The sequence below is a fragment of the Phasianus colchicus genome, chromosome 11, assembly GCF_987193195.1.
Source record: "Phasianus colchicus chromosome 11, bPhaCol1.hap1.1, whole genome shotgun sequence".
NCBI classification, from domain to species: Eukaryota; Metazoa; Chordata; class Aves; order Galliformes; family Phasianidae; genus Phasianus; species Phasianus colchicus.
Window position 1 is genome coordinate 3,586,544 of NC_143446.1, and position 18,698 is coordinate 3,605,241.

Consider the following 18,698-nt stretch of genomic DNA (forward strand, 5'->3'; position numbering starts at 1 on the left):
CAATTGGAATGCAGATGATCTCAGGTGAGGCCAGGGCCGCTCACCCCAATCCACAGCAGTGCTGCTCATACAAAGCATGCTCAGCCCATACCTGCAACCTTGGACTTCTCTGGCCCAGTGCTCAGCCTGTAGTTCTTCCTTGAGAGAGCCATCCCAGCACCCCGTGAGGTCATTCTTCACAGCCACCAGCTCCAGAGCGAAGGCAGGACAGACACCCAGAACAGAACTTGCTGGGGAGGATGCTGCCACCTGAGGACTTTTCCCTTTCTTGTGGATTCATGCACCTGGAGTAAACAACTGGGTTAAGCCAAAGAAGTCAAAGTGCCACCACTAATGCCACCACACAGGAGCCCAAAGCCAGCTAGTTGCCAATCCTGCTCTCAGATCCACTTGTCCAACTGCTCAAAATCTTCCCAGGATTTTCCCACTCTTTCCCAAGATATGGATTTGAAGGGTGGACTATTTGGTGGGTAAGGAAGTGGCTGGTTGGCAGCATTATGTCCAGGTGGGAGCCAGTGATGAGCGGTGTCCTTCAGGGGGTCCATCTTAAGACCACTACTCTTCAACATCATTACCAATGACATATACAGTGGGATTAGCATGTCTGTGGATGATACCAGCTTGAGTGGTGCAGCTGATAAAATGGAAGGAAAGGATACCATCCAGAGGGACCTGGACAAACTTGAGAAGTGGGCCCATGTGAACTTAACAAAGTTCAGTAAGTCTAAGGGCAAGGTGCTGTACTTGGGTTGGGGCAATACCAGGTATGTGTACAGACTGGGAGAATAATTCTTTCAGAGCAGAAGGACTAAGAGAAGGACTTGGGGGGTCCCTGTATGAGCCAGCAGTGTGCGCTCACAGCCTGGAAGGCCAACAGCATCCTGGGCTGCATCAACAGAGGGGGGCAGCAGGCAGGGAGGGGATTGTTCCACCTCTGCTTTGCCCTCATGAGGCCCCACCTGGAGCACCGCGTCCAGGCCTGGGGGCCCCAGTAAAGGAGGGCTGTGGGGCTGTTGGAGCGGGGCCAGAGGAGGCCACGAAGATGCTCAGCAGGCTGGAGCACCTCTCCTATGGAGACAGGCTGAGGGAGCTGGGGGTGGTCAGCATGGAGGAGAGAAAGCTCCAGGGAGACCCCACTGTGACCTTCCAGTACTTGAGGGGAGCTTACAGGTAGGAGGGAGAGTGACTTCTTACACTGACTGATAATAAAAGGTCAAGGTAACAATTTTAAACTAAAAGAGGGCAGATTTAGGTGAGATATTAGGAAGAAATTATTTGCTCAAAGGGCAGTGAAGCGCTGGCACTGCTGCCCAGAGCTGCGGCTGCCATCCCTGGAGGTGCCCCAGGCCATGGAGGGGCCCTGGGCAGCCGAGCTGGAGGACAGCCAGAGCATGGCAGGGGTGGGGCTGGGGGGCTGTAAGGTCCCTCTCAATCAAACCATGCTGTGATTCTGCGACGCATCTTATACAGAGCATACAGTAAGTTGGTCTGAGCCAAGTTAGGAACTCGGCGAGTGCCACGCGGAGTGACCAGCCAGGGACCCGAGCTTCTGCACGCCCTGAACAAGTAGGAGCGTGCAGCACTGCTGCCGTGCCACACTGCATATCCCACCGGAGCAGACGGCGCTGCCAGCAGGTCACAGAGAGGGCAGAGCAGCCCCACACATCAGCCCCTTCACCGCCCGGATCGGTGATTCGGTGCCTAAAAACAAAGGCGGCCCATGCAGCCCCAGCAAACGTGGGCTCTGAGTGAGGCCAGGCGCCGGACTCCCCACGCTGGGCAGCCGCGAGCAGAACCTGTGTAGAAGAAGCGCAGAACAAACAGCGCGGGGGAGGCCAGGTTTTAAATCGGGCTGGCACACGACGGGCAGGAGGGCCAGCAAACGCAGCTTTGCCTGGCAGCCGCGCCGCACCCCGCCATCGCGGCAAGGGCGAGGAGACGAGGCCGGCCCCGCCAGCCCGGCAGCATCCGCGGAGCAGCGGCAGCCCTCAGACCTGCGGCCCCGCCGGACGCGGGAGGAAAGCCCGGGTCCCGGCCCACCCACAGCCGGCAGCAGCCCCGGCTCTGCCCGCGCGTGCCGAACGCGGCGACGTCCCCAAGGCCAGGAGCGGGCAGCCTCCCACCGAGCCGCCGGCCCCGGCCCCGGCCCCGGCCCGGAAGGACGCACACGCGGCCTCTCCGCCCCCCCCGGCTGAGGTCGCGCTGCCGGGGGCAGCCCCTGTGCCCGGCCCCGCTCGGCGCACCGCCGCGCGTGGGCTGAAACAGAAGCCGGGCGCCACGGCCCAGCGCCCCGCACTCACCGCCGGCCCGGGCGCGCCGCCGCCGCCGCCGCCGCGCTACGGCGAGCCGCGAGGGCCATGCGGGCGGGCGGGCGCGTTGCCGGGAGACGGGCGGGGGCGCCGAGCGGACCGCGCCCCGCACCCGAACCGCGCCGTGAGTCCGCGCGGGGCGTCCCGGATGCGCGGCGGCCGGCGAGAGCCGGAGCGGGAGGAACGCGCCCAGACAGCCCGGCCGGCCGGGGACGGCCGGGGACAACGGCCGGAGAGCGCCGGGTGCGCGGCGGAGTGCGGGCGACGGGCCTGGAGCGGGCGTGGGAAGGGAGGTTGGGAAGGCTGGAATTAGACGGGGCCGCTCGCACGCCGTGTTGCGAGAGCGAGGGGGGCTGCGACCGCGCTCGGGGCTGCAGGACGGCTCGCTGCCCCTGCGGTGTCATCTGTGGCACGGCAAGAAAACGTCACGCGCTGCGCTGGCTGTGTTAGGAGAACGCATTGGGTGCAGGAAGAGACCGGCGGGCTGTTTGTCTGGGCAGCTGGACCGAGTAAGTGAAGGGTGGCCGTCCCGTTTACAGCAGTGGCAGCACTGCTATTGCTCGCACAGGAGGCGTGATGCCTGACTTCGGGACAGAGATGAGTGGTTCAGTGCTCGATGGGCTGCGTCACCCACAGCCTGGCAGCATCCCCAGAGCAGCAGCAGCCCTCAGACCTGAGGCACTGCCCGAATGCAGCAGGAAAGCCCGGGGCCTGGCCCACCCCACAGCCGGCAGCAGCCGTGGGTCCGCCCGCATGTCCCAAATGCAGCGACATCCCCAAGGTGGCAGAAACACCCCCAGAACGGGGCTGCAGCTGCCAGCCGGGCCTCTGCCACGTTGTGCGTTGGAAACGTTGCGCCCCGCTGGAGTCGGGGCCAGAACCCAGCTCAGCCTGAACCGGGCTGGGGGGAGGAAGGAGTGGGTTGGGTGCTGGGGGAAGAGATGGCCGTGGTTGCAGCCCCTAAAGCTGCCCTCCTTGGGAAAGGCAGAGAAGAAGAAAGCTGACAGTGGCATGATGGAACTCTGTTTTATTGATGGAATGTGATGACTTTATATATACAGCAATTGGAGCTTGCACACAGCAGCTCCCGCAACATCAGAGGAGCCAGCAGGTGAAGTTCTGGGCCCGACGTGGTACCCGGGAGCGGCTTCGCCCCCGGGCTGGGCCTCGCCGCCAGGACCGGCTCCTGCGGCGTCTTCGGCGTCTTCGGGGCTGGCTGTTGTTCTCTGCAGCCCGACGTGTGAGAGGCGAGCGGCTCCGAGTCCGGGCCCGCCCTGCCTGCCTGGAGAGCAGCTCAGGCACCTGGGAACTGGGATCTGGTCCCGACGGTGCCTGGTTGGTGGTGCCGGAGCTGCTGCTCTCCCGTCCTATGGGGCCTTGGGATGGCCCCGGTCCCTGCTGGCTGGTGGTGGTGGGGCCAGCGCTGTCCACGTTGGTGCTGGAGGCTGGAAGGGGAGACAGCAAGGTGAGCGGGACAGATCTCCAGCGCTGGGGAGGGGCAGGGTCCCATTCGTCATGGGCCAAAGGGACTTGAGCAAGGCCTCGCCTGGCCCCAGCCCAGCAGCACGCGGCCGTTTGCCTCTTACCGGTGCCCTCTCCAGCACAGGTGTTGCACTCCCATGCAGATGTCCTTGGACTCAAGTTGGAGCAGAGTCGATGTGTGCCTTGTGCAGCACAGGAGCTGCAGAGGAGCAGCTGCCAGGGCCTGGGGAAACAAATGGTGTGTGGCCGTGAGGACAAAGTGACTGGAGCTACGGAGTGCCCCTTCACAGCTCTGGTGCTCAGTCTGTTCCACCCCAGCCTGTGGTGAGGCCGCAATCCCACGCAGAGCCCCAGAGGGCTGCTGAGGTAACTCACCCCTCTCCTTCTGCCCGCTCCCTGCCACGTGGATGATGGCAGTACCTGGCATCACAGCGCTGATGCCTGACTCCCAAGGATGCATAGGCATAGTTGTCCTCCCATGTTGGTTTTCTGCCAGAGAAGGGAGAGAACGTGATGCCCAGGGCTAAAACTAATGCATGGCATCCCTCCCCTTCCACCCCATGCCCAGTTCCAGCTTCCCAGTGAAGCTGAGGCCCATCTTAATGGCCGCAGAGGGCCAGGCCTGCTGGGCACAGCTTGTGTGCCCTCACATCTCAAGGGCTGGTTGAAAGACACCAACCTGAATGGGATTCGGATCCCCGTAAAGAGCATGTCCATAATAAACCAGTCTCTGTCTCGGCAGAGGGGGCATTGGAAGCAGTAAATCCCTGCGCTCACGGCCTGTTCCTGCAGCAGAAACAGAAGCAGCGTGAGTGTGAGCTGGGCCCGGTGCTGCTGAGCATCTGCTGTGCCTGTTGGGTGAGGGGAGAACTCCTACCTGGATGCAAGCCCGGTGAAACCAGGCGTGTTTGCAGGCTGGGCACACCATGGTGCAGTACGATCTGCTCTCTGCCATGGGCTCCATGCAGATGATGCAGGTCGTGTCCTGTGCCGGCACTGCCTCCACTGCCTGATGCGGACGATGCACCCAGCAGAAGCACCTGGGGGAAGATGGGAGGGATGGGCAAGGTGAGAAGTGCTGCGAGGAGGGCAGAGGAACAGGAAGGAGCCCCAGGCCTTGGCTCTGGCTCTGTCAGGCTGCTGGGAGGTGTCACAGCACACTCCTCACTTCTTTGGCTGGTGCTGACAGAGGGGTTGGAGGCTCGCAGACGATGCCTGGCAGCCCTTACCTGAAGTCTTCAAAGAACTGGGTGACACATTCACCCTCTGAAGCGCAGGAGAGGTGGAAGCTGCGGTCACAGTCTGGCTCTGCGCAGGTGATGCTGGCCCCCCGCTTGCCACAGACGTAGCAGTGCTGGAATGAGCAGAGCATTTCCATCAGCAGCAGGCTCAGGGCCTACACAGCGGGTCCCGCACCTCTGTGCAGGGCACAGGATGGGGCAGGGCTGGGTGGCGCTCTGCAGAGCTGCCTGCTGCACAGGGCTCGTCTGCAAGAGCGGGAATGTGTCTCGGGGCTGGTTGGAAGGGCTGGGATTGCTTTCTTTGGACCAGGCGAAGCTCGCCATGCCTCTGCTGGCACCAAGCTCCCTGTTCGGGTCCGGTGCTCACCGTCTGCTCTCCCTGCCTGATTGCACGTATCAGGCCTTCCTCGAAATGGCATGTATTTCCGTGATCTTTTCCTGGTTTACAAAGACCAGTGGAGAATATCTGTACAAGAAGAAAAAGCATGATCTTGTTAGGGCAGATAGGAGGGAAACACTGGTTGGAGGAAGGAGGCAGGAGCCACATGGGAACTCACAGCACAAAAAGTATGGAAGCACAACCCATTTTTCTCATGTTTGTGCCCAAGGATGCTCGAGTCCTCATCCACTTGGCCACACAGCACGCATGCTGGAGAGGAGAGAGGAGCACAGTGAGCGCCTTGCGGGGCCAGGTGCCCCCGGGGGCTGTCCCAGGGGCTGCTCTGTGCCGGCCGTGCCAGCTGAGGGGCAGGGCTGGAGGCCGTGGAGGGCAAGGGGCACTGCAGGCCCAGCGGTGCCAGCAGGCAGCCGCAGCCCAACCGCGGCCCCCCTGGCCAAGGAGCACACGGGCCCTGCGTGCCCCCGCCTCCCCTCTCCGCCGCAGGCAGACCCCCAGCACCCCTCTGCCCGGCGGCGGGGAGCTGCGTGCAGGGATACTTTGCTCTCACCCAGCTCGCTCAAGCCGGCGGCCTCCTGCGTCCCCTCGGACATCGTGTGCATCAACAGTGAGCCTCGCAGAGCGTCTGTCCCGGCAACACCAGGCTTTCTCCTCCGCGTGACAACCTGTGGCAGAAGCGGGACGAGGCTGAGTTCTCAGCTCAGGCCCTGAGCGCCGGGGAACCCGCCTCCCTCGGCAGCCCCAGGCAGCCCCTTCCTCCCTGCTCACCTCACCAAGTCGCACTGAGCTCGGCCTGAGCCCCGCAGCCTTAGCTGTGTTCCACACCCCGCGTGTCACCATGGCCGTTCCGTGCCACCTCTGTGACGCCATCACACCTCACAGTGGCTGGGGGCACCCAGGCAGGAGGGCGGAGGCTCTTGCAGCCAGCGCAGGGTGAGGGGCCCGGTGCCGGACGCAGCCCCGCTGGAACCCGGCGTGTTGGTGCTGCTGAAGGCACTGGGCGACACGTCCACCCTCCTGGCCCCACCTGGATGCTGCCGGGCTACGGGTGGCTCCATCAGTATCCCAATGGCGCGTTCAGGTGGTTCTGCGGTGTTCTGAACGCTTTACTTTTTGGTTGCTTGCTGCTGATTACCTCTCCTTACAATAAATGACTCGATTCACGGAATCACATTATCTCTGTGGTTGGCAAAGACCTCTAAGATCACCAAGTCCCACCGTCCACCTCCCCACCTGCCCACGTCCCTCAGTGCCACATCCCCACGGCTCTGGAACACCGCCATGGACGCTGACTCTCCCAGCTCCCCAGGCAGCTGTGCCAGTGCCCAGCCGCTCTTTCAGCAAAGATCTTCTTCCTGACATCCAATGGGGAGCTCTGCTGGTGCAACACTCGTGTCCCATCGCTGTTACCGGGGAGAAGAGGCCAACCCCCACCTCTCTACAACCTCCTTCCAGGCAGTCATACGGAGTGGTGAGGCCTCTCCTGAGCCTCCTCCAGATGGAACTTTCCCAGGTCACTGTGCTGCTCCTCATGGGACTTTTGTCCAGACCCTTTCCTGCCCTATTGCCTTTCCAGGGACACACTGCAGGGCCTCCATGTTTTTCTTGTAGTGAGGGGCCCAGTACGGAACACAGCTCTTGAGGTGCAGCCTCACCAGTGTCAGCTGCGGGGGCACGATCACCTCCCAGCTCCTGCTGGCTGCACCGTTTCCGCTACAAGCCAGGATGCCCTTGGCCTTCTTGGGCGCCTGGGCACGGTGCTGCAGCGCTGTGCTGTTGCCTGGGGTGGTTGTGAGCAAAGAGCAGCAGCCAGCACTTGGTCTTCTTGGGCCTCATCCAGTTGCACTCGGCCCATCCAACCAGCCATCCCGATCCCTGTGCAGGGCTTCAAGCAGATCAACGCTTCTTCCCCACTGCCCTCGGTCCTGAACCCCAGGGAGCAACAAGCCAACTTTGGTGCTATGTTAGCCCTACCTGGGCTGACAGTGGGGCACGGGACGCGGGGCTAACTTCTGCTGCAGCAAATAAGTATGTGCGTTTTGACACGCTGGCTAAACACAGGCTTCTGTGTGGAGGGGTGGCTTGGGGAGCGGGGCCACTGCGGGAATGATAAGGACTTTGTGAGGATTCAAGATAAACACGTGGTTGCTGAGTTGTGTCCAGTGAGGAGGTTGGCGGGAAAAAATAGGCGGTTCCGGGGAATTCCGCGTTGTCACGGTGCCAGCTTTCGCCCGCTGATAGGATACGCGCGGTGAGAGGTTACGCGCGGGCTCGTATAACAATCGTATGAGGCCAAGGGTTCTTTTCGTGTAGATATTGCTGCGTTAACTCATTACAGTTGGACATAGCTGCTAACTCGTATCGAGTCGTCACCGAGTTCCACAATCCCGCTCCCGCACTTCTGAACAGCCAAAAACAGGCAGCCTTACTTTCTGGTTGGACAGAGGCAGTTGAGAAGAAGATTGGAAGCCGGGTGCTTATGGGATTTCTTGTGTGTCCTTCAGTGTCCAATACCTTGAGTTGGAAGAGACTCACCGAACAAACTGAATGCGCAAATAATTGCCGATAAAATAAAATCGTAGACCCCTATGAATACTGTCTGCTGTAAATCCACTGCGGTGGGCTACTGAAATTCCAGGATGATCCAAAGCAGCAGAAAATGGTATGAATACCCCTAAAGCCAAAGCTAAGCCCGCATGACAAAACCAGTACCCCCTGAAAATGGAAGGTGGGAGAGGAACTCGTGCTGCTGAACTGGGGCAAGGCGATTTGCTTAAGTCCCTTTTGCCCAGGACGGATGGGAGTCTGTCCACCCCAGGGCTGGAGTTCCATCCCACTCATCTTCCTGCCTTCCCTTATAGCCTCCAGCAGCAATGTGTCAGCGCTGGCCCCAGCACTGCCATCCAACAGGGACAGGGGTCTCTCCAAGGCCCCGTGACGTCGCAGAGCAGCAGCAGTTCCAGCACCACCAGCCAGGCCCCTTTGGGGTCAGCTCACAGCTCTAAGGTGCCTGAGAGCAGCGTCCCGTCCAGCCAGCAGCCTCTGATTGGTAGTGCTGTGACTCACGGACCGTTACGAGAATGCTGTTCACAGTGCAGTACGGCACTTCTGCCAGCCAGAAAGCCTCACTCCACAGAACGTCAGCTGGTTCCGGATGGAAGGGCTATAAGTCCAATTGTGATGGAAGTACATCCCCGTATGGAAAACCCACATACCCTCCTGACGACTATTGAAGAGAAAGATCAAAGGTGTACAGTTTTAGATTTGAAGGATGCTTGTTTTTATATCTTGCTGGACACTGCAAGCCAGACTTTGTGTTGGAGTGCAAAAACCCCAAAACTGGGAGGAAAACACAGTGGTGCTGGACTGTGCCCCCCCAGGGCTTTAAAAATTGCCCCATCATACCTGGGAATCGGCTTGCTAAGGAACTGGAGGGATGGCGGCACAAACAGCTGGAAGCTACACTGCGCCAGGGTGCAGATGAACTCCTTATAGGTGCTGAGATGAGGGAGGAAATAACACAAGTGGCAACAAGTCTCCTGAATTTTCCGAGCTCTGTGGGACACAGAGTATCCACAAAGAAAGCACCACTAGCTTGTCAGTCTGTGATCTACGTTGGTTTTACCATCCCTCGGGGATACCAAAGCCTGGGGGTGAGGGCAAGGAGGCCGTACGTCAAATACCACTTGACCAAAGTCAAAATGGGAAATGCAAGCTTCCTTAGGTTCGGCAGGATGCTGTAGATTATGGATACCAAACTGTGGAGTGATGGAGGATCGTGGAATAGGAAGCTGTGAAAGGAGAAGGAGAAATTTTGGACTGGAACCCAGAATGCCAAACAGCCTGTATTCAACGGAGAGCAGCTCTGATGTCTACCCCTGCTTAGGACTGCCCAGTCTGGAAAAGTCTTTTGAACTGTATGGGCAAGAAAGATGTCACTTTGCAATGGAAGAGACAGCAGAACACATTGGATCCAGGAAGAGACCAGCAGGCTAATTCTCTAGACAATTGGACCAAGTAAATATAGGGTGGACGTCACGTTTACCAGCAGTGGCAGCAGACCTGAGGCACTGCCCAAATGCAGCAGGAAAGCCCGGGGCCTGGCCCACCCCACAGCCGGCAGCAGCCGTGGGGCTGCCCACATGTCCCAAGCACAGCGACATCCCCAAGGTGGCAGAAACACCCCCAGAACGGGGCTGCAGCTGCCAGCCGGGCCTCTGCCACGTTGTGCGTTGGAAACGTTGCGCCCCGCTGGAGTCGGGGCCAGAACCCAGCTCAGCCTGAACCGGGCTGGGGGGAGGAAGGAGTGGGTTGGGTGCTGGGGGAAGAGATGGCCGTGGTTGCAGCCCCTAAAGCTGCCCTCCTTGGGAAAGGCAGAGAAGAAGAAAGCTGACAGTGGCATGATGGAACTCTGTTTTATTGATGGAATGTGATGACTTTATATATACAGCAATTGGAGCTTGCACACAGCAGCTCCCGCAACATCAGAGGAGCCAGCAGGTGAAGTTCTGGGCCCGACGTGGTACCCGGGAGCGGCTTCGCCCCCGGGCTGGGCCTCGCCGCCAGGACCGGCTCCTGCGGCGTCTTCGGCGTCTTCGGGGCTGGCTGTTGTTCTCTGCAGCCCGACGTGTGAGAGGCGAGCGGCTCCGAGTCCGGGCCCGCCCTGCCTGCCTGGAGAGCAGCTCAGGCACCTGGGAACTGGGATCTGGTCCCGACGGTGCCTGGTTGGTGGTGCCGGAGCTGCTGCTCTCCCGTCCTATGGGGCCTTGGGATGGCCCCGGTCCCTGCTGGCTGGTGGTGGTGGGGCCAGCGCTGTCCACGTTGGTGCTGGAGGCTGGAAGGGGAGACAGCAAGGTGAGCGGGACAGATCTCCAGCGCTGGGGAGGGGCAGGGTCCCATTCGTCATGGGCCAAAGGGACTTGAGCAAGGCCTCGCCTGGCCCCAGCCCAGCAGCACGCGGCCGTTTGCCTCTTACCGGTGCCCTCTCCAGCACAGGCGTTGCACTCCCAGCTGGTTGTTCTCGGACTCAAGTTGGAGCAGCGCCGGTGAGTGCCTTGTGCAGCGCAGGATCTGCAGAGGAGCAGCTGCCAGGGCCTGGGGAAAACAAGGGGTTGTGGCCGTGAGGACAAAGTGACCTGAGCCAGGGAGTGCCCGGCACAGCTCTGGTGCTCAGTCTGTGCTCCTCCCGGCTGTGGTGAGGCCGCGATCCCACGCAGAGCCCCAGAGGGCTGCTGAGGTAACTCACCCCTCTGCCTCTGCCCGATCCCTGCCGTGTGGGGAACGGCAGTCGCTGGCATTGCAGCTCCTGTGCCTGACTCCCAGGGATGCGTAGGCACGGTTGGTCTCCCATGTTGGTTTTCTGCCAGAGAAGGGAGGGAATGTGATGAGCTCCCAGTGCCTCGAGACTACGAGCGGCCAAAGCCATCCCTGCTCTTCCAGCCTGACTGCCGTTCCACCATATGTGTGAAGCTGAGGCCGCTGCTCACGGGCAGCAAAGGGCCAGGCCTGCCAGGACAGTCCTTGGGCAGGCACTTGTGCTCTTGTGCCCTCATGTCTCGAGAGCTGGCTGAAGGACACTAACCTGGCTGGGATGTGGATCCCCAGATTGATCATTTCTTGAATAAAGATGTCTCTGTCTCTGCACAGAGGGCACTGGAAGCAGCGAAGCCCAGCACTCTTGGCCATGCCCTGCAGCGGGAACAGAAGCAGCGCGAGTGTAAGTGGAGCCCGGTGCTGCTGAGCACCTGTGGTGCCTGCGGGTGACGGGAGGGCTCCTACCTGGATGCAGGCCCGGTGGAACCAGGCGTGTTGGCAGGCTGGGCACACCATGGTGCAGTACGACCTGCTGAGTCCCACGGGCTCCATGCAGATGATGCAGGTCGTGTCCTGCGTTGGCGCTGTCTCCACTGGCAGGTGCGGGAGGTGCTCCCAGCAGAAGCACCTGGGGGAAGATGGGAGGGATGGGCAAGGTGAGAAGTGCTGCGAGGAGGGCAGAGGAACAGGAAGGAGCCCCGGGCCTTGGCTCTGGCTCTGTCAGGCTGCTGGGAGGCATCACGGCAAGGTGTCTTTGGCTGGTACTGACAGCAGGGATTGGAGGCTCGCAGACGATGCCTGGCAGCCCTTACCTGTGCTGGCCAAAAAACTGGGTGACGCACTGACCCTCCGAGGCGCAGGGGAAATGGAAGCTGCGGTCACAGCCCATCTCTGCGCAGGTGATGCTGGCCCCCCGCTTGCCACAAACGAAGCAGAGCTGGAAAGAGCAGAGCATTTCCATCAGCAGCAGGCTCAGGCTGAGCAGCAGGGCACAGGATGGGGCAGGGCTGGGTGGCGCTCTGCAGAGCTGCCTGCTGCACAGGGCTCATCTGCAAGAGCGGGAATGTGTCTCGGGGCTGGTTGGAAGGGCTGGGATTGCTTTCTCGGGACCAGGCGAAGCTCGCCATGCCTCTGCTGGCACCAAGCTCCCTGTTCCGGTCCGGTGCTCACCGTCTGCTCTGCCTGCCTCAGTACGCATACGAGGTGTTCAACATAGAAAAGTCCTCTATTTTGGTTGTCTATTCCATGTTGACACAGACCGTTGGCAAATCCCTGTAGACAGGAGGAAAGAGCACGGTCTTGTTAGTGCAGAAAGGAGGGAAGCACAGGATGGAGGAAGGTGGCAGGAGGCGCGAGGGAACTCACCACACAAAGTGCATGGAAGCACATCCCATACATCTCGTATTTCTTGCCGAAGACGGATTTCTGGTTATCCGCTCGGCCACACAGCACGCATGCTGGAGAGGAGAGAGGAGCACAGTGAGCGCCTTGCGGGGCCAGGTGCCCCCGGGGGCTGTCCCAGGGGCTGCTCTGTGCCGGCCGTGCCAGCTGAGGGGCAGGGCTGGAGGCCGTGGAGGGCAAGGGGCACTGCAGGCCCAGCGGTGCCAGCAGGCAGCCGCAGCCCAACCGCGGCCCCCCTGGCCAAGGAGCACACGGGCCCTGCGTGCCCCCGCCTCCCCTCTCCGCCGCAGGCAGACCCCCAGCACCCCTCTGCCCGGCGGCGGGGAGCTGCGTGCAGGGATACTTTGCTCTCACCCAGCTCGCTCAAGCCGGCGGCCTCCTGCGTCCCCTCGGACATCGTGTGCATCAACAGTGAGCCTCGCAGAGCGTCTGTCCCGGCAACACCAGGCTTTCTCCTCCGCGTGACAACCTGTGGCAGAAGCGGGACGAGGCTGAGTTCTCAGATCAGGCCCTGAGCGCCGGGGAACCCGCCTCCCTCGGCAGCCCCAGGCAGCCCCTTCCTCCCTGCTCACCTCACCAAGTCGCACTGAGCTCGGCCTGAGCCCCGCAGCCTTAGCTGTGTTCCACACCCCGCGTGTCACCATGGCCGTTCCGTGCCACCTCTGTGACGCCATCACACCTCACAGTGGCTGGGGGCACCCAGGCAGGAGGGCGGAGGCTCTTGCAGCCAGCGCAGGGTGAGGGGCCCGGTGCCGGACGCAGCCCCGCTGGAACCCGGCGTGTTGGTGCTGCTGAAGGCACTGGGCGACACGTCCACCCTCCTGGCCCCACCTGGATGCTGCCGGGCTACGGGTGGCTCCATCAGTATCCCAATGGCGCGTTCAGGTGGTTCTGCGGTGTTCTGAACGCTTTACTTTTTGGTTGCTTGCTGCTGATTACCTCTCCTTACAATAAATGACTCGATTCACGGAATCACATTATCTCTGTGGTTGGCAAAGACCTCTAAGATCACCAAGTCCCACCGTCCACCTCCCCACCTGCCCACGTCCCTCAGTGCCACATCCCCACGGCTCTGGAACACCTCCATGGACGCTGACTCTCCCAGCTCCCCAGGCAGCTGTGCCAGTGCCCAGCCGCTCTTTCAGCAAAGATCTTCTTCCTGACATCCAATGGGGAGCTCTGCTGGTGCAACACTCGTGTCCCATCGCTGTTACCGGGGAGAAGAGGCCAACCCCCACCTCTCTACAACCTCCTTCCAGGCAGTCATACGGAGTGGTGAGGCCTCTCCTGAGCCTCCTCCAGATGGAACTTTCCCAGGTCACTGTGCTGCTCCTCATGGGACTTTTGTCCAGACCCTTTCCTGCCCTATTGCCTTTCCAGGGACACACTGCAGGGCCTCCATGTTTTTCTTGTAGTGAGGGGCCCAGTACGGAACACAGCTCTTGAGGTGCAGCCTCACCAGTGTCGGCTGCGGGGGCACGATCACCTCCCAGCTCCTGCTGGCTGCACCGTTTCCGCTACAAGCCAGGATGCCCTTGGCCTTCTTGGGCGCCTGGGCACGGTGCTGCAGCGCTGTGCTGTTGCCTGGGGTGGTTGTGAGCAAAGAGCAGCAGCCAGCACTTGGTCTTCTTGGGCCTCATCCAGTTGCACTCGGCCCATCCAACCAGCCATCCCGATCCCTGTGCAGGGCTTCAAGCAGATCAACGCTTCTTCCCCACTGCCCTCGGTCCTGAACCCCAGGGAGCAACAAGCCAACTTTGGTGCTATGTTAGCCCTACCTGGGCTGACAGTGGGGCACGGGACGCGGGGCTAACTTCTGCTGCAGCAAATAAGTATGTGCGTTTTGACACGCTGGCTAAACACAGGCTTCTGTGTGGAGGGGTGGCTTGGGGAGCGGGGCCACTGCGGGAATGATAAGGACTTTGTGAGGATTCAAGATAAACACGTGGTTGCTGAGTTGTGTCCAATGAGGAGGTTGGCGGGAAAAAATAGGCGGTTCCGGGGAATTCCGCGTTGTCACGGTGCCAGCTTTCGCCCGCTGATAGGATACGCGCGGTGAGAGGTTACGCGCGGGCTCGTATAACAATCGTATGAGGCCAAGGGTTCTTTTCGTGTAGATATTGCTGCGTTAACTCATTACAGTTGGACATAGCTGCTAACTCGTATCGAGTCGTCACCGAGTTCCACAATCCCGCTCCCGCACTTCTGAACAGCCAAAAACAGGCAGCCTTACTTTCTGGTTGGACAGAGGCAGTTGAGAAGAGGATTGGAAGCCGGGTGCTTATGGGATTTCTTGTGTGTCCTTCAGTGTCCAATACCTTGAGTTGGAAGAGACTCACCGAACAAACTGAATGCGCAAATAATTGCCGATAAAATAAAATCGTAGACCCCTATGAATACTGTCTGCTGTAAATCCACTGCGGTGGGCTACTGAAATTCCAGGATGATCCAAAGCAGCAGAAAATGGTATGAATACCCCTAAAGCCAAAGCTAAGCCCGCATGACAAAACCAGTACCTCCTGAAAATGGAAGGTGGGAGAGGAACTCGTGCTGCTGAACTGGGGCAAGGCGATTTGCTTAAGTCCCTTTTGCCCAGGACGGATGGGAGTCTGTCCACCCCAGGGCTGGAGTTCCATCCCACTCATCTTCCTGCCTTCCCTTATAGCCTCCAGCAGCAATGTGTCAGCGCTGGCCCCAGCACTGCCATCCAACAGGGACAGGGGTCTCTCCAAGGCCCCGTGACGTCGCAGAGCAGCAGCAGTTCCAGCACCACCAGCCAGGCCCCTTTGGGGTCAGCTCACAGCTCTAAGGTGCCTGAGAGCAGCGTCCCGTCCAGCCAGCAGCCTCTGATTGGTAGTGCTGTGACTCACGGACCGTTACGAGAATGCTGTTCACAGTGCAGTACGGCACTTCTGCCAGCCAGAAAGCCTCACTCCACAGAACGTCAGCTGGTTCCGGATGGAAGGGCTATAAGTCCAATTGTGATGGAAGTACATCCCCGTATGGAAAACCCACATACCCTCCTGACGACTATTGAAGAGAAAGATCAAAGGTGTACAGTTTTAGATTTGAAGGATGCTTGTTTTTATATCTTGCTGGACACTGCAAGCCAGACTTTGTGTTGGAGTGCAAAAACCCCAAAACTGGGAGGAAAACACAGTGGTGCTGGACTGTGCCCCCCCAGGGCTTTAAAAATTGCCCCATCATACCTGGGAATCGGCTTGCTAAGGAACTGGAGGGATGGCGGCACAAACAGCTGGAAGCTACACTGCGCCAGGGTGCAGATGAACTCCTTATAGGTGCTGAGATGAGGGAGGAAATAACACAAGTGGCAACAAGTCTCCTGAATTTTCCGAGCTCTGTGGGACACAGAGTATCCACAAAGAAAGCACCACTAGCTTGTCAGTCTGTGATCTACGTTGGTTTTACCATCCCTCGGGGATACCAAAGCCTGGGGGTGAGGGCAAGGAGGCCGTATGTCAAATACCACTTGACCAAAGTCAAAATGGGAAATGCAAGCTTCCTTAGGTTCGGCAGGATGCTGTAGATTATGGATACCAAACTGTGGAGTGATGGAGGATCGTGGAATAGGAAGCTGTGAAAGGAGAAGGAGAAATTTTGGACTGGAACCCAGAATGCCAAACAGCCTTTATTCAACGGAGAGCAGCTCTGATGTCTACCCCTGCTTAGGACTGCCCAGTCTGGAAAAGTCTTTTGAACTGTATGGGCAAGAAAGATGTCACTTTGCAATGGAAGAGACAGCAGAACACATTGGATCCAGGAAGAGACCAGCAGGCTAATTCTCTAGACAATTGGACCAAGTAAATATAGGGTGGACGTCACGGTTACCAGCAGTGGCAGCAGACCTGAGGCACTGCCCAAATGCAGCAGGAAAGCCCGGGGCCTGGCCCACCCCACAGCCGGCAGCAGCCGTGGGGCTGCCCACATGTCCCAAGCACAGCGACATCCCCAAGGTGGCAGAAACACCCCCAGAACGGGGCTGCAGCTGCCAGCCGGGCCTCTGCCACGTTGTGCGTTGGAAACGTTGCGCCCCGCTGGAGTCGGGGCCAGAACCCAGCTCAGCCTGAACCGGGCTGGGGGGAGGAAGGAGTGGGTTGGGTGCTGGGGGAAGAGATGGCCGTGGTTGCAGCCCCTAAAGCTGCCCTCCTTGGGAAAGGCAGAGAAGAAGAAAGCTGACAGTGGCATGATGGAACTCTCAGTTTTATTGATGGACTGTGATGACTTTATATATACAGCAATTGGAGCTTGCACACAGCAGCTCCCGCAACATCAGAGGAGCCAGCAGGTGAAGTTCTGGGCCCGACGTGGTACCCGGGAGCGGCTTCGCCCCCAGGCTGGGCCTCGCCGCCAGGACCGGCTCCTGCGGCGTCTTCGGCGTCTTCGGGGCTGGCTGTTGTTCTCTGCAGCCCGACGTGTGAGAGGCGAGCGGCTCCGAGTCCGGGCCCGCCCTGCCTGCCTGGAGAGCAGCTCAGGCACCTGGGAACTGGGATCTGGTCCCGACGGTGCCTGGTTGGTGGTGCCGGAGCTGCTGCTCTCCCGTCCTATGGGGCCTTGGGATGGCCCCGGTCCCTGCTGGCTGGTGGTGGTGGGGACAGCGCTGTCCACGTTGGTGCTGGAGGCTGGAAGGGGAGACAGCAAGGTGAGCGGGACAGATCTCCAGCGCTGGGGAGGGGCAGGGTCCCATTCGTCATGGGCCAAAGGGACTTGAGCAAGGCCTCGCCTGGCCCCAGCCCAGCAGCACGCGGCCGTTTGCCTCTTACCGGTGCCCTCTCCAGCACAGGCGTTGCACTCCCAGCTGGTTGTTCTCGGACTCAAGTTGGAGCAGCGCCGGTGAGTGCCTTGTGCAGCGCAGGATCTGCAGAGGAGCAGCTGCCAGGGCCTGGGGAAAACAAGGGGTTGTGGCCGTGAGGACAAAGTGACCTGAGCCAGGGAGTGCCCGGCACAGCTCTGGTGCTCAGTCTGTGCTCCTCCCGGCTGTGGTGAGGCCGCGATCCCACGCAGAGCCCCAGAGGGCTGCTGAGGTAACTCACCCCTCTGCCTCTGCCCGATCCCTGCCGTGTGGGGAACGGCAGTCGCTGGCATTGCAGCTCCTGTGCCTGACTCCCAGGGATGCGTAGGCACGGTTGGTCTCCCATGTTGGTTTTCTGCCAGAGAAGGGAGGGAATGTGATGAGCTCCCAGTGCCTCAAGACTAAGACTGACCAAAGCCATCCCTGCTCTTCCAGCCTGACTGCCGTTCCACCATATGTGTGAAGCTGAGGCCGCTGCTCCCAGGCAGCAAAGGGCCAGGCCTGCCAGGACAGTCCTTGGGCAGGCACTTGTGCTCTTGTGCCCTCATGTCTCGAGAGCTGGCTGAAGGACACTAACCTGGCTGGGATGTGGATCCCCAGATTGATCATTTCTTGAATAAAGATGTCTCTGTCTCTGCACAGAGGGCACTGGAAGCAGCGAAGCCCAGCACTCTTGGCCATGCCCTGCAGCGGGAACAGAAGCAGCGCGAGTGTAAGTGGAGCCCGGTGCTGCTGAGCACCTGTGGTGCCTGCGGGTGACGGGAGGGCTCCTACCTGGATGCAGGCCCGGTGGAACCAGGCGTGTTGGCAGGCTGGGCACACCATGGTGCAGTACGACCTGCTGAGTCCCACGGGCTCCATGCAGATGATGCAGGTCGTGTCCTGCGTTGGCGCTGTCTCCACTGGCAGGTGCGGGAGGTGCTCCCAGCAGAAGCACCTGGGGGAAGATGGGAGGGATGGGCAAGGTGAGAAGTGCTGCGAGGAGGGCAGAGGAACAGGAAGGAGCCCCGGGCCTTGGCTCTGGCTCTGTCAGGCTGCTGGGAGGCATCATGGCAAGGTGTCTTTGGCTGGTACTGACAGCAGGGATTGGAGGCTCGCAGACGATGCCTGGCAGCCCTTACCTGTGCTGGCCAAAAAACTGGGTGACGCACTGACCCTCCGAGGCGCAGGGGAAATGGAAGCTGCGGTCACAGCCCATCTCTGCGCAGGTGATGCTGGCCCCCCGCTTGCCACAAACGAAGCAGAGCTGGAAAGAGCAGAGCATTTCCATCAGCAGCAGGCTCAGGCTGAGCAGCAGGGCACAGGATGGGGCAGGGCTGGGTGGCGCTCTGCAGAGCTGCCTGCTGCACAGGGCTCATCTGCAAGAGCGGGAATGTGTCTCGGGGCTGGTTGGAAGGGCTGGGATTGCTTTCTCGGGACCAGGCGAAGCTCGCCATGCCTCTGCTGGCACCAAGCTCCCTGTTCGGGTCCGGTGCTCACCGTCTGCTCTGCCTGCCTCAGTACGCATACGAGGTGTTCAACATAGAAAAGTCCTCTATTTTGGTTGTCTATTCCATGTTGACACAGACCGTTGGCAAATCCCTGTAGACAGGAGGAAAGAGCACGGTCTTGTTAGTGCAGAAAGGAGGGAAGCACAGGATGGAGGAAGGTGGCAGGAGGCGCGAGGGAACTCACCACACAAAGTGCATGGAAGCACATCCCATACATCTCGTATTTCTTGCCGAAGACGGATTTCTGGTTATCCG

The 18,698-nt window shown here is 60.1% G+C and overlaps 1 protein-coding gene across 1 annotated transcript; it reads right to left on the reverse strand.

Moving 5' to 3' along the window:
* Positions 1-3,404: 3,404 nt before the first annotated feature.
* On the reverse strand, positions 3,405-6,487 carry LOC149916394 (E3 ubiquitin-protein ligase PHF7-like). Its single transcript, XM_090148535.1, has 10 exons — positions 6,305-6,487; positions 5,980-6,094; positions 5,590-5,681; positions 5,400-5,498; positions 5,021-5,145; positions 4,669-4,831; positions 4,471-4,577; positions 4,167-4,280; positions 3,896-4,014; positions 3,405-3,754 (listed from the first exon to the last, which is right to left on the reverse strand). Exons 1-10 carry the CDS (start codon positions 6,485-6,487, stop codon positions 3,405-3,407), a joined length of 1,467 nt encoding a protein of 488 aa, XP_090004661.1.
* Between the last annotated feature and the right edge of the window lie 12,211 nt (positions 6,488-18,698).

Coding starts and splice junctions, on each gene's coding strand:
- LOC149916394 (XM_090148535.1), bottom strand. CDS start 6,487: ATGGAGCCACCCGTAGCCCGGCAGCATCCAGGTGGGGCCAGGAGGGTG. Junction 4,578..4,668: donor TTCACCGGGCTTGCATCCAG/GTAGGAGTTCTC, acceptor TTTCTGCTGCAG/GAACAGGCCGTGAGCGCAGG. Junction 4,281..4,470: donor GGGATCCGAATCCCATTCAG/GTTGGTGTCTTT, acceptor CTTCTCTGGCAG/AAAACCAACATGGGAGGACA.